The sequence below is a fragment of the Ostrea edulis genome, chromosome 2 (genome assembly GCF_947568905.1).
Source record: "Ostrea edulis chromosome 2, xbOstEdul1.1, whole genome shotgun sequence".
NCBI lineage: Eukaryota > Metazoa > Mollusca > Bivalvia > Ostreida > Ostreidae > Ostrea > Ostrea edulis.
The window spans coordinates 95436568-95451391 of NC_079165.1; the positions used below are offsets into that span (position 1 = coordinate 95436568).

General features: G+C 35.3%; 3 protein-coding genes across 4 annotated transcripts; 2 read left to right on the forward strand and 1 right to left on the reverse strand.

The window, feature by feature from the left end:
- Positions 1–699: 699 nt before the first annotated feature.
- On the forward strand, positions 700–3802 carry LOC125681257 (uncharacterized). The gene is made up of 2 exons (XM_056155645.1): positions 700–2467; positions 2654–3802. Exons 1-2 carry the CDS (start codon positions 2283–2285, stop codon positions 2958–2960), a joined length of 492 nt encoding a protein of 163 aa, XP_056011620.1. The 5' UTR covers positions 700–2282; the 3' UTR covers positions 2961–3802.
- LOC130046382 (uncharacterized) lies at positions 3535–7934 on the forward strand. Its single transcript, XM_056153537.1, has 7 exons — positions 3535–3562; positions 3703–3888; positions 4144–4259; positions 4427–4559; positions 6985–7114; positions 7411–7445; positions 7558–7934. Exons 1-7 carry the CDS (start codon positions 3535–3537, stop codon positions 7767–7769), a joined length of 840 nt encoding a protein of 279 aa, XP_056009512.1. The 3' UTR covers positions 7770–7934.
- A 184-nt stretch (positions 7935–8118) lies between these two features.
- Positions 8119–14479, reverse strand: LOC125681256 (mucin-5AC-like). 2 transcript variants are annotated; one of them, XM_056155644.1, is made up of 9 exons: positions 14296–14479; positions 13726–13828; positions 10356–10465; positions 9974–10150; positions 9783–9882; positions 9372–9502; positions 9150–9290; positions 8892–9009; positions 8119–8825 (listed from the first exon to the last, which is right to left on the reverse strand). In XM_056155644.1, exons 1-9 carry the CDS (start codon positions 14360–14362, stop codon positions 8120–8122), a joined length of 1653 nt encoding a protein of 550 aa, XP_056011619.1. In that variant the 5' UTR covers positions 14363–14479; the 3' UTR covers position 8119. The 2 variants fall into 2 exon arrangements, with proteins under 2 accessions (XP_056011619.1, XP_056011618.1); XM_056155643.1 differs by having other exon boundaries at positions 8119–9009; positions 14296–14478.
- Positions 14480–14824: the final 345 nt, after the last annotated feature.

The window sequence follows — 14824 nt, forward strand, 5'->3', positions numbered from 1 at the left end:
GATAGAACATTCTATCTAGATTTCAACATGCTTATCAGTGCCAAGAAAACTGAATGCACGAAGATGAAACATGTGAAGCCAGATATTTATTAGATTCAACGGTCTTCAGATAATAAAAATATATATAGTGTGATAACGTATAAAGAAAATGTGTGGAAGTGAAGGCGCGGCGCAGACGATGGGTGGATCTCGATTGTATCTGGAGTGGATTGGAGGGCATAGCTTCGTAATTGTTTGATCAAATAACTAAAACTGTTAACTAGTGCAAGGGTTTTGTAACTATCCCTAACATGGTTACATATATATTCAAGTTCATAAATTGAGCATATAATCTATTTGAAATCTTGGGGGCAAAATCGATTGATGTACGTAGCCTGATTTCGACGATGGCGCGGATCCAGTTTTATTTCAATAATATTGTTTGAAATAATCATATTTTATTAACTTTGAATAATTACTGGTTTCTTAAAACGACAATGGAACAATCCCAAAATATAATATTTAAATATTACGATTTGTATTAAACCTATAGTTTGGAAAAGTATTCGGATTTCGTGCATGGAATGGGAAATTCCGGTTATATGCAGAACATAAAAAGTAAAAATTCACTTATCCCCCAGGCCTCGATCCAAAAAACCTCTTAACTTCTATGCAGTATGTAATATACCAATTTACAATTCATTAATATTTATTGGATCGAGGCCTGGGGGTTATACAAATTTTTGGTGCATATTGTTGGATATTATCAACTTTTACAAAAATAACTCAACTGTTATGGGTTCTGCATGTTATAATTTCAATATGCGTGAATACATGTTTTTATCAACTGAATTGAAGAGAGCAATAATTGATTTGATGCGCGCAATATAACTGAATTGATGATATCTGCATTTGTTAGAGTTCATGATAATTTGGTGCTCCATAGAATTCTCTCTTAATAACACGAACAACTATCTCTAATCTGATTCACCGCAGTAGTCTGTCTGTAAGATAACTTATAGTACTGAGAAAGGGGGGGGGACCAAGATATTTTCCCTGCCTTTCGGTTACCTCTTCCACAAGATTTTATTATTGGTAAGATACCTCTTGAAAGTAGTTGGTAAGAAACTTTGAACAAAAAGTGGACCAAGGTGCGATTAAGCGCTTAGAATTGGACATAAAATTTGAGCAGTTGAATTTTCCCCCTTCAATGTTGATGTCATTGACCGCAAGGGAATTACTCTCTGGGTGACACAAAGACGCGGAATAATACAGAATCTCCGTCAAATTCATTAATTAGCAGAATAAATCATCAACCTTATGTATAATCCAAGATTCTCAAAAATCAATGGGGTAACTCTGATTAATAAAAAAAACCAAACATTGAAAATGTTCACACCCACCCCTCCCCATATGTGTTCATGTACACTGTCCGTACAAATCAGTTTTAACTTCAGTCAAAGGTCACTAACTACTAACGATCTCAAATATGGAGACTCTAATCTGCTTAATCAGGGATAAACACGGGGTCACAGACGATTAATAGTGGCAAAACTCTCACCAAATCTGCACCGTTGACAACAGGCTAGTGTGCATTTATGGAAAATGATAGAAACTGGAGTCAGTTAGTTTAGAGACAAATCAAGTTGGAGATACATTCGCCATCGATACCAGTGTCATAAAAGATGATGAGGATTTGTGTCTTAGTTATTTTTACAATCATTACAGTACTGATACGCAATGCTGGTAAGTTTTTCGTTTCAAACAATTATTCATAATTCTAATAAAACACGAACGATTGTTCTCTTCATGTGTTCCATATTTAAATAAATAATATTTTCACAGGATAAGTTATAAAAAATCATTTATTTATATAACACCGTCAACCGAATTCGAAACAGAATTTGTATAGCTTCTGTAGTATTCATATTCTGTAAGACACTGGATAATACCGGTATTTTCCTTTTCTTGAAATACACACTATATACTAAATTCATTGTTGAAAGTATACCGTTCCGTTCATGTCGGATTTTTTATTATTCTAAGTTTAAAACCGCTATTAAGCCATCCACAATCTAATTAGTTTGGGTATTCCAAAGGATTGGTTTTATACCAATCCTTTGGATTACTTAATACTAAATACACTGTACATATAGCAAGTATTTGAACAAATATTAATATAAGAACACATTAATCGTGTTCGAAAAAATTTAAGTCAAGCACTGCATCATGCATAACAAAAATGACTTTTTAAACACCAATGCTCCAAATTGATATCATTATATATCAGACACTAGAGAACAATGTCTTTTGTAGGTGCAACGTGCACATTTCCAGACGAACTTCGTGGGATATGGTACAGTTCCTCCAAAGGGGAGCTAAATTTCACCGACTCGACAGTCTATGGTTATCCCATCCAAATGTCCGCCTTAGTTTCCTCTCTTGACTTCACCTGCGAGGAAAACAGCGGGAAAATTTACCTTCTAAAGTAATTTGTACAATGAATCACAAGTTCAGTAACCCCCGTCCCCAAAATATTCTACCTTACAAAGATAATGTAAGGGAAATAATTATTCATAAATAAAGTGAATTTATCTATCTAACGAAAATTTATGCTTTGGCGATGTAAACTTATAATTAGTTATATAGTACATCGCATCCTTGGCAATTTCAGATCGACGACCGCGGTAATAGCTTTTGGTCAGCTGATAGATTCTTATATCTGCCTCGACATTCAGAGAATATCTGCCACAAAGTACAGATACTACATCGGAACCACCCGAGAGTCTAGCATCGATGACTTCGTGTACGGCATAATGACACAAACCAATATCACCATGAGTGATGCTTGCAACAGGGCCACGCCCTATGAAACAGGAACCTTCATCACACTGGTCAAAGACGGCAAGTACACCAATGATTCTGAAAACAAGTTCAGCACCCAGTTACACAAAAGTTGGTTCCAACTATTGTTCAGCTGACCATGTTCTTGATTAAATGTCTCCTAAATATTAAAATGTTTTCGTGAAGCAAAGAATGTAAGTACGCCATCCAATCGTCTGGAATTTGATGTTGGTGCTTTCAAGCAAGAACAATGTTTCAAGAAAATTTCTCCCAAGAAATAGAACGATTTTGCAAGCAAATTTTTTTTAAAGGCGTGTAAGTCAGGATTTTTTTTTTAATATGAAGCAACAATTTTATTTTTGTTAAGTAAAGGTGTTTATTTTCTGCTTTCATTTCTGCAGTTTTAATCACGTTGAATTTACAATGCATTATCGCGGTGTCCCTTCACGTAGACATTGAATTGTCCTTCGTTGGTGTTTATAGACAAGACTTGAATAGGTATACTATTTTAGCACCTAAAAATATCGTTCTATTTTTTGGAAATATGAGCACTGTTTGCTATACATACAATTTATACTGCATTTTGAGTTGGGCTGATTGTATACATTTTTGTACACAATATATCACACTTACATGGTGCAAAGGGTTGGAAACCGGGCTGTATAAAACATGTAAAAGAACAAGTTAGCGGAAACGTGCGAGTGTATGTTGATGGCAAGTGGATATCAGTTAGTGATCCGTAACTACAACCTTTGTGCAACTGAGTTCTAGTAATCTAATGAATTAATAACTGTATAATGTAGAATTAAAACAAAAAATCCAAAGAATTACACAACAGCACGCAGGGTCACATTTTTGGTGAATTATTATGGTAAACAGGTGAAGTGTACACTGGTTCTGCTCTAGCGACATGTCCCCCTGACCTTCTGGCAATCTACTCATCCGCAACATTACAGAACTCGGACGCGTCTACAACCTGCACCGGACACTCCTATGATGGCTGTACTCATAAACTCACGTTCAAATTTTCATACCAAGCATGCGCTTCAAGCCTGGCGTTTTCAAGTAAGATCAATCACCTTTAATTTGCTCAATATCGCCTACCTTTTTATATGCAAAATATATATTTAAACAAACTAGGCCTCATTCCATAGAACTGAAAGTACACATAAAAAACATCTAATTTACAGAAATTACTTATAGGATGTTCTGTAGCAATGTTCAACAGTTCTGTTTATAGTCATTGAATGGTATGGACACTAAATTGATGGGTATTAACACATTTCAATTTGTTTTCAAATAAGTTGATATTCTCCACAGCATCGGGTGATTTCTACTGCCTCCATTACCAGACCAGCGGTCAGACTACATACACCATCACCTGGAACAATGACACAGTCGTCACCGGAAGTAGTACCTACAGGTCAACCTGCTACGTAAGCTGTCGTAACTCTATTGCAAATGGAAAAAAAGAACAACTTATTTATCACCTTTAATCTGTGTAATAGTTGGTTAAAAATTCCTCTTTGCTTGATTTTATTTGTTTTAAAAAGGCTTAGATCGATATCATTGAGGAAGTCAAAAGTGATATTTTTTTTACTAGGCCACTCGGACTGTTGGCTCAACACTGTACGTGACAGAATATCCCGGGTTTTGCGAGTATCCCAATCAAACGAGTACCTATGTAATGAGCCCAGGGATTAAATATACTTTGTCATCACAGACGGAGACATGTGGTAAGACTAAAATGATTTTAGTTCACGTGGCCTAAGGTTATATCACTTGGCGGCCTTCATCCATCTGTATCACCGTACTACTTTGTGTAAAAATTGAAACAAAACCAGCGGAACTTTTTATTGGATAACCAAGACTCAGATTTTCCTGAACGGCTGAATGCAGATTGAGGAACAATTCTAACAGCTTACAAGTATGGAGCGCCAAATTAACATAAACTCAAATAATTGAAGATATCTTCAATTATTTGAAGATATCATCAATTCATTTGATGCGCGCAACAATTGAATTAAAGATCTCTTCAAATAATTAATGATATCTTCAATTCTGAATTACTGCGCGCATTAATTGAATTGATGATAGCATTAATTCTTCAACTGAATTGATGCGCGCTTCAATTGAATTAATGATCTCTTCAAATGAATTAATGATATCAACAATTGAATTGATGCGCGCTACAATTCAATTGAAGAGAGCAATAATTGATATAATGCGCGCATTAAATCAATTGATGAGAGCAATAATTGAATTGATGCGCGCATTAATTCATTTGTTGATATCAATAATTGATTTAATGCGCGCATTAATTCAATTATTGCTCTCTTCAATTGAATTAATGATATCTTTAATTCATTTGAAGAGAGCAATAATTCTTTTAGAGAGAGCAACTATATAATTAAAGATATCTTCAATTCAACATATCCACAATTGAATTAATGATATCTTTAATTGAATTGTTGCTCTCTTTAAAAGAATTGATGTGCGCATTAATTCCTTATACAAAAGCATTGTAAATGATTTAAAGATATCTTCAATTGAATTGAAGAGATCATCAAATTATTTAAACCGAGCTCTAAATTAATTATTGCGAGCAATATTTCTACTAAATTGATGCTCTCATCAAATGAATTGAAGAGAGCAATAATTGAATTAATGCGCGCATCAATTGAATTGAAGAGAGCAATAATTGAATTAATGCGCGCATTAAATCAATTATTGCTCGCATTAATTCAATTGATGCGCGCATCAGTTGAATTGATGAGAGCAATAATTGAATTGAAGCGCGCATTAATTCATTTGATGAGAGCAATAATTGATTTAATGCGCGCATTAATTCAATTAAAGAGAGCAATAATTGAATTGATGATATCTTCAAATAATTGAAGATATCTTCAATTATTTGAGTTTATGTTAATTTGGCGCTCCATATACAAGTGCATGTATAAATGTGTTGAGTTTAGTTACTGTACATGAAGCGATCTGAATTCCAGGATAACCACCATGGATTTTGACTACTTTCAACAACAATCTGCTTCTATAGAACGACTAAATGCCAAGCCACTAGTCTCTTAGAATATGTAGTAAGAAGAGAAGTACTAAGAAGTGTTACTGTTTGGAGTTGTTGTTTTTTTTTGGGTGGGGGTGGGTGGGTGGGTATTTTTTGATTTTCCGACTGCCATGATTAGAAGTTAGACTCAAGTGTACAAAATCAACAAAATTAAAATCAATTGCTGCATGTTGAACCCCCGTCTTCGTTAGCTAAAGATCTTATTCGCTGCCCCCATCTTCCCATTTCGTAGATACAGTTAGTTCAGGAAAATTACTCTTATAGATTATAAGAGTGCACCATTTGTTTACACAAATATATGCGAAACATTTCAAATTATATTGCCAAACTTTCCAACATCTGGAAGAAAACCATGACAACTGTTACCGACATAAAACCATGGCAACTGTTACCAACGTAAAACCATGACAACTGCTATCAACGTAAAGAAATTTTACAACATAAGAACGAGAAGTGGTATATCACTAACTTATAGTAATCCTATAGTAAGTACAAAGACCAAATTCTACTATGTACAGTAGTGGTGAATTGTAACAGTTATGTTGTAGCAATGCATCCTACATGTTTTATACGTGGTTGTACGTTAGATGCATTTGGATTGGTGCGGAGACCGTCTGGTCTTCAACAGTTCAGATTAATCTGCCGAGGGTTAAGATGAACACAGCGAATTGGAATCCCTGTAGATTACAATATAGATGTCATCGACTCCGATTATCTCACAAAAACATACAGTATTGGTATTATGAAGTCCCACTTCAGCGATTCGAGGTTTAATATCTATGTAAAACTGATGTATGATATGTTTGAGAAAGAAAAATATCGTAAGTTAGTATTTTAATAGTATTTTGTAAAAAAAAAAAAAAACAAAAACAAAAACAAAAAACAATCAGATATTAATGTCTTATGTGTCCGTTGGCATCATGAAACGGTTTGCAATTTTACACTAGAGCAATTCAAACGCCATCATCATTTGATGTTGTAGATGTAAAATGAAATGTAACAACGGAATGCAATCAATAGACCTGTAATCCAATGTGTGACTTTGCGGAATGTTATTTTCAGATTTTTTCTCCTTTTAGTGACAATAAAAGAAGGTGGAAGCAGCGGTTTCTACTACTTTCTGATCGTCCTAGGGATTCTCGTTATCGCTGCTGTTGTGTTTATCGTTCTCGTTATGGTTGTCAAATACAAGAATAAAATTCGAATGATGTAAGTATACCACTCATTACAAATCCACTTTTATGTAATCGACATCGCTGTTAACTAGTGAACTGTAAATCAGCTTTCTTTAACTTATTTTTATTCGCGATTCATCGATGGGAACCGTGTTTACGACGAGTAGAATTCGCGAGTAATCCAACTTATAACATGTTTGCTACGGCAAAGTTTTAGTACTCACCAGAATGGGGTTTTCGAGGATACTAGTCGAACGCGAATGATTTTTTACAATAATAATTCACAGTTTATGCTTTACCAATGGCACTAAAGGTTTATTTTTTTAACAGGGAACTGGAGGTTTACACAAAAGAATCAGCTACACGTAAGTTATTGTGATACTTGTATTCAATTTAAATCCCCATAAAAATAGTAGTAATACTTACGAAACATTTTGTGTTTTTCATTATGATTATCTAAGAATTGTTTCAACCTAGGGCCGAACACATCGGACGGTAAAACTGTCGGAGAGAGGAGTGAACAAACTCCTAAACTTCCTCCAATTTTCCCCAACAAACCTTTAGTACAGTCAAATGAACCAGAGAAACCAGATGAAGAAGAATCTAAACCAACGACTGTGGAACCCTTATCTCCAGAAAATACAGTGCAGGAAAGAAATGGGGACGCAACATCTGGCGGAGATGAATAAAGTAGCCTTAGGTCAATCAACAATGTCGTTTAGCTAGATTATCTTGTTATTCATCATATGCATTAGTCCATATTAATCACGCCACCGTCATTTCCATGATAAGAGTGTCCATGTCTAAACTATTATTGTTATTCATACTACGTGTAATAAAGACCCGAGTCCTTGTATTACACTTTACGGTACTAATGCACACAGATATTGACAACGTTAGTTTATCATATCAAACATGGGTGTTACATGTGTGTAGTCATGCTGTTTGAAGAGATGCGATGAAATACCTGTTCATACCTTTTTTTTTTAACTTTCAATATTTAATTCCCAATAGTCACAATCAAAATAGAAGACAATGTTTATGTGTTATATTCATTATGTGTATATTTAGCCCGACGATAGTGATTGTGAACAGTACTAATTTCATCAAAGTAATGGCTCCAATGTCCACTTTGGGGTTGGGAATCTGAAGACGTGATTGAAATATGCCTGCGCTTCAAGTCTTTCTTGGAGAAACACATGACAGTGGTGGCTGTGATGCTTACAACCAGAACTAGGAAAGAGAAGACCGTCAACACAATCACTGCCTCCAACGTGACTTCACTTCGGGGGGTCAGCCCACTGGATGCGGTGGATGACACAGTGGGAGAAGGACTCGATTCCTCCGGTCTAGAGGTTATTGTCGACACTGTTGATGATGATGATGTTGATATCATAGTGGCGATTGTCGTAGGAGCTGTTGTTTCTGTAATGGTTGTTATAAGCTTTGTTGTTGATGTTATTTCTGTGGTTGTTGTCTCTATGAATGTTGCTGTTCCTGTAGTAGCTGGGTATGTGGTTGTTGTCTCTATGGATGTTGTTGTTCCTGCAGTAGCTGGGTCTGTGGTTGTTGTCTCTATGGATGTTGTTGTCTCTATGGATGTTGTTGTTCCTGTAGTAGCTGGGTCCGTTGTTGTTGTCTCTATGGATGTTGTTGTTCCTGTAGTAGCTGGGTCTGTTGTTGATGTCTCTATGGATGTTGTTGTCTCTATGGATGTTGTTGTTCCTGTAGTAGCTGGGTCTGTGGTTGTTGTCTCTATGGATGTTGTTGTTCCTGCAGTAGCTGGGTCTGTGGTTGTTGTCTCTATGGATGTTGTTGTCTCTATGGATGTTGTTGTTCCTGTAGTAGCTGGGTCCGTTGTTGTCTCTATGGATGTTGTTGTTCCTGCAGTAGCTGGGTCTGTGGTTGTTGAGCTGGTCGTTTGATCCTCTGTGCCGATATAGTATAAAGATAGTAAGCATACAAATATCAATTTAAGTTGTATGAAAAACTATCGTTGCTTATTACCATTACATGTATTCTTAAATTTATTTTTAATACAGTTCAATCCGATCTCATCTGTTACTTACCAAGAATATTGTATACTAGCAGAAAGCCTCTTCCCTCAGTGTTATCATCGGAATAAAATTTAATCAGAGCAAAAGACGTGTTGCTTGTTGAAATTTGTGGATCAAAGCTCGCAGAAGAACAGAAAACTCGCTCAGTCTGTCCTTAAACAGAGAGTGTATATAGTACTGATGCTGCACATTTTGGGATAACAGAAATGCAGGACCGTATAGTGAGAAACTTACCGTCACTAACGGAAATATTATCTGTACATGCAGAATTTAATTGATCGAAATCCATATCGAGAAATCGAACTGTTGTAACAATAGATACAGCCTCCGCCTGGGTTGTGATGTTCCACATGCAAGATGTATTGCTGTGAAGTAGTATATTTGTATTATGATTGTTGCCATAGAAATAATGATTAACAGTACATTCGAAAATTGTAAAAGTGCAGCATAAATGAATCAAGACTCATTTCTAGACAACAAAATAATTATAAAAGTGCGTTAGCAATGTACTTGCAGAAAATTTTCAAATCAATCACACTTGATACACCGTATGGTATAGGCCTATATTACAAAAAATTAAATCATGAGAAACAGCTGCTTTTCATGGATAGTCAGGATGACAGGAGACACTTTTAAATGATTTACCTCCGGTAATTTTCCGGAAAGAATGGTGATGTTATGTACTGTTCATCTGTGGTCGCTGTCAATGTTTTGGTATTTGAATTGCAAGCATCGAGATCGTAGGCTGCAATTAAAGAAGCTTGTGTATGCAAATCTTGAACCCCAGACATTTACAAATACCACATTCTGTAATGTGAAACGTATTCAAGATCTACCTGTTGTTTTTGCGGAGAGTATACTGAATGTGAAGCCTTTCTCTCGACTGATCTTTGTCGTACTGTCTGTTTGAAACGATACAAGCATTTGATTGGACGACGTCGTGTAGAGAGGTGTAGTGCTGGACGAATCGGAGCATATAGCTGACGTCAGCGGTGAGGCGCTTCTACTCGAACCTTTCAAGATACTTCATTAGAATTTTCATTACTTTTAGTGTATGCATTTGTTATAGAAATAAACGCTGATGCATGTAAACTGTTCTCTATTAAATGATGACCATTTCTAGTTCTTTTAAAAGAACTACATTGTATATCGAGCCATTTTACATACATGTAAATAATGATATTGCCCAAACCATCAATGCATCATAAACAGTCTTACCATCGTATACTTTTAGAATATCTCCACAATCCACTAGCAGATTTGTTACATGAAACACAAAAACAAGACTGGCGTTGGTGGATTCAAATAACCATTTGCAATCCAGGTTTCTGGAAATATACAAGACTTTGCTCGTGAATAGAGATTCTTGCATGCCAAAATGAAACACCACGTTATATTTACAATAATCACTGTGTTTTCTGCTTAATCTCTATTGAAATCTGTTGTTTTTTAATTTTATGAAGATACTTAGTTTCAATATAATTTTATCCGATTTTTATTGCCGTCTGTCTGCGTGTGAACATACACATTCTACGAACTCTGCGACCTACTTAGCAACATTGTTGAAATTGTTGGAAATTAAGTTTTCTGCATTTTTTAACCTTTCATTTGAATAGGTACAATGAATAACATTATCTCTATCATATGATGGTTTATTTACTAGTAATGCGCTTTGAGTAGCAACAACCACGCTCGCTAGGTGTCGCGTCATGTTCTATTTTTATTTCTACAGGAAAAGTGGGACGAGGTTCCACCCTATTTTTTACGGGCTAGTATGGATAAACCTAGAGCCTACGAATGATGCGAAGTTGATCGTTCGGATCTAAAATAGCTATATTTTGCGTATCTCACGTGATTAGGCACATTCCAGAAAATACCTTTGAGATTGAAGCGATTAAGCAGAGCGAGTATATGTAAACATTTACTTAACGGTGAAATACGCAACAAAGAGTGACATATTAATACATTTTATGCATAAATAAATTATACTGAGGTCAAACATGGACGATAATTGCCCGTGTTCATATAGTATTTGATTGATTTAGATATCCAAGGAAAGATAACTCCCATTATTAACGTACTCACAACGTACCGGTGGTATACAATAGTACAATGTTTAAACATTTCTGAATGATGAGTGAATCTTTATTTTCATCAGAATCTTTTCCATCACACTCACAGACCAGGTCCCCATACCCCTACCAGTGTCAATCTGTGACTGATAGCAGTGCGGTATTTAATTTGATATAGTCTAGAGGAAATTCGAAATATGGTAGTGACATTTCTTCCTCACTGAATTAGCTGGATTTTTAACGTTTAAAGAAAAGTGGGGTATGGACTGGGGGGTTAAAAATGCTATTTGCCAAATTTTCAACAATATTAATTACAAGGCAAGGCAAAAGGGGTCATAAGCTACAGATGCAATTTTCACTTGCAAAAAAAACTGCCACCAGTTACACTTAATTAGTGACTTACTTACAGATAAATAAAGTAACTTACAAATATTTTATTTATTTATTTATCTATCATTTCATTTCATTTTTTTTTTATAGTATCATGGTTTGTACTTGAAGAGTCATCGCAATAAAGTGACATTAATTATTAGTGTTTCAAAAAAATCTGATCATGCAGTTTTTAAATTTCTGAATTTTGAAAAAATAAAAATAAATAAATAATAGATTCTGATACAACTCAGCCCCCCGACTGGCCAGAGAGTTCTGCTTCTGTCAGTTCTGATGCAACTAGCTCAGCCCCAGGCTGGCCAGAGAGTCCACTGTTTCGGTAAATTTTGATAATGATGCAACTCAGGCCCCCCCCCCCCCCCCCCCCCCCCCGACAGCTCTACCAGAAGTTCTCGGAAAAGACTTGCTGATGTTTAATAAATCAGTTTTCCTATTAATTTTACTTTTGCTCCTGTTCATCAGTTCATTAGGCTATGGCCCAATTTGATTAAATTTAAGATCGTTGATCCGCTCCGTATTCCTCTTCCTTTCCTGTATCTGTGAAGTCCAGAGGTGAGATATATTCTTTCCAAAACAACTAAGAATGTTCATGGAACAATTCAGTATTAATTGTTTTCCTTTTCTGTTGTATGCCTTATTTCAAGAAATAACTTTCAGGTCACTTTTTAATGTGAAATGGAACATTTTCAATTTTTGACAACCTGACGGTAGGGGTGTTTAAGACACTATACCTCATTTTCTGTAAGGAAGTGGAGTAAAAGGAATTCAGAATTGGATTCAGCATACTCAAAATTGGTAATTACACCTGCTTTTTATTGTTTTGGGTAATGGTGTTTCAAGAAATAAAGTTGGGTCACTTTTTGATGCGAAATGAAACATTTTCCGTTTTAGGCAACCTGACGGTAGGGGTGTTTAAGACACTATACCTCATTTTCTATAAGAAATTGGAGTAAAAGGAATCCAGATTTGAAATCAGCATACTCAAAATTGGTAATTACACCTGATTTTTATTGTTTTGGGTAATTTTTAAAAAATGGGTGGTGGTTGCTACTTTGAGTTCGTCTTTCTTGAATTATTTCCCTTTTCCATCGTTCAAATATGGAAGTCATTACCAAATACGGATAATGTGAAGTGATTTTCTGTTGTTACATTTAAATAACTTACAATTCAATAATATCTACGTATATTTTACTTACTTGAAAGTATTGATATTTCAAAATAATATAGTAGAAAAACATAAATAATAAAATGCTTTTCTCTGATTTGTTAAACTGAATATGAAGATCTCAAACATTGCTTATCGCTGGTTGTTGGTTTTTTTTACCATGTAAGCGACCTTCATATCCCGTTTGACTAACTAAAAGAAATCATTTTATTATTCAGAAAGCGCAACATAATTATAAGCGAAATCGGTTTATAAAGAAGAAAATCCCTTTAAAGAACTCTATTGAGGACATTCCTTGTTATATATACCCATACAATGTAGATGTTTTAACAGTCTACATGTATATAGTTTTGTTTGAGAAAGATCACGACTTCTAGCAACATCATAACATGGATGTGCTTTCATTAAGAGGGGGAAAATCCAAGTGGAATATATATATATATATATATATATATATATATATATATATATATTATATATATATACACACACACACACACACACACAAAGCACTAAACTGACCAACGACACGAACAAATTTTCGGGACGCCCCGTCCCTTCTTCAGGACAAACGAAAAGAATTACATAATGTGGCCAATATCAATAGAGCATAATAACAAAAACTACATATAAATACATCTAGCACTACAATTACACTAATCTACAAACGTATTTACAACGCAGACTACATGTTTTTGGTCTTTAGGCTTGCCAATCAATGTTAAAAGTGGAGCGAATTAGGACATGCCTTATTCGTCCAAAGACTTTAAGAGCTGATCCGATATATATATATATATATATATATATATATATATATATATATATATATATATCAATATATCATACAAAGGTTGTGCTAAAAACTCTTGTGTAAACAAGAGCTAGCAATAAATGGTAACTCTACTTCATATTTTTTAAGGAAATAATTTGATACATAATGCCAGTGTACACATACACTCACTTGTCATAGCTTACGGATGAATTGATGGGATATGAAAATACTACCCTGTCGAAGTTAGGTGCAGGTACAGATAGGGTGTTTCCGTCACACTGACACGATACACCTGAAATGATGTTTATTATTGTTAACAATTATGCAACCGTGTTAATAGTGTCCTCAACGACACGATGTACAGAGTGGTATCGTTTCAGGTGTCTTTTGAAAAATAGACCCATTTCTTTCATTTTGCACCAAAACCGGAAGTAAGAGAAAAAAGTAGAGACAAAATTCGCGTAGTAGTTGACAGATCCTTTCGTATTATTTATATGCTGCCGATCTGTACGTGTCAGCTCTCTGGGATCTCTGGTCTGTCCTAATATTTTTTCAGAGATGGCTATATAAAAAAAATGGAGTATCGTGTCTGCACTCCCCATAGCAGTCTACAAATAATGGACCACAATGGACACGATTGAGGAATTCAAAGTATCAATACAATGATGATAATAATAATAAAAAAAACCCTCATCTACCGTCGTTTCATTTCATTATATTTTTCAATATTTAGATAAAAACTTCTCTTTACATACTTACTTGTAAAATGGTTGAACACACTGTTGAATAGAGATATACTCAGAAGAAAATGACCAGCGGTATCCATGCGAACAACCGGCTCTCCGAATGTTAACTAGTACATGTATTGTGTTTCACCGATTTCTTACGCGACGCGACAGACACGACGTTGTCAACTTATCCGTGAAGAAAAAAAGGGCGGGATATTTATGGCACGCCAAATTCACAAAAATGAGCTAAACATAGTTTACGAACTGTAAACCAGTGGCGTAGCTTCCATTGAGGCAACCGAGGCAGCTGCCTCGGTAAAAAAAAAAACAAAAAACCCCCACCTTTTACGTTGTTAAAATGTCGATAGCTTCTGGGGGGCGCAGCCCCCCAGACCCCCTGCGTCGGTAATATTCGAACCCAAGCTACGCCTATGCTGTAAACTATAGTTAACGATTCGTTAACTATAGTTTTCATGCGTAAAATTATATTTAACGGTTGTAAACTATAGTTTACAAATGTTAATCCAAGTTAATTGTCTTTAAATAAACGTTAACAATAG

What these genes read in the sequence shown, in the direction of transcription:
- LOC130046382 (XM_056153537.1), top strand. Translation starts at nt 3,535, where the DNA reads ATGGCAAGTGGATATCAGTTAGTGATCC. An exon ending in CCTACAGGTCAACCTGCTAC is followed by an intron (nt 4,260 to 4,426) that starts GTAAGCTGTCGT and finishes TTTTTTTACTAG; the next exon opens with GCCACTCGGACTGTTGGCTC. An exon ending in CACAAAAGAATCAGCTACAC is followed by an intron (nt 7,446 to 7,557) that starts GTAAGTTATTGT and finishes GTTTCAACCTAG; the next exon opens with GGCCGAACACATCGGACGGT.
- LOC125681257 (XM_056155645.1), top strand. Translation starts at nt 2,283, where the DNA reads ATGTCTTTTGTAGGTGCAACGTGCACATTTCCAGACGAACTTCGTGGG. An exon ending in GGGAAAATTTACCTTCTAAA is followed by an intron (nt 2,468 to 2,653) that starts GTAATTTGTACA and finishes TGGCAATTTCAG; the next exon opens with ATCGACGACCGCGGTAATAG.
- LOC125681256 (XM_056155643.1), bottom strand. Translation starts at nt 14,362, where the DNA reads ATGGATACCGCTGGTCATTTTCTTCTGAGTATATCTCTATTCAACAGT. An exon ending in TGTGTTCAACCATTTTACAA is followed by an intron (nt 13,829 to 14,295) that starts GTAAGTATGTAA and finishes ACATCATTTCAG; the next exon opens with GTGTATCGTGTCAGTGTGAC. An exon ending in ACTCTCCGCAAAAACAACAG is followed by an intron (nt 9,883 to 9,973) that starts GTAGATCTTGAA and finishes CTTTAATTGCAG; the next exon opens with CCTACGATCTCGATGCTTGC.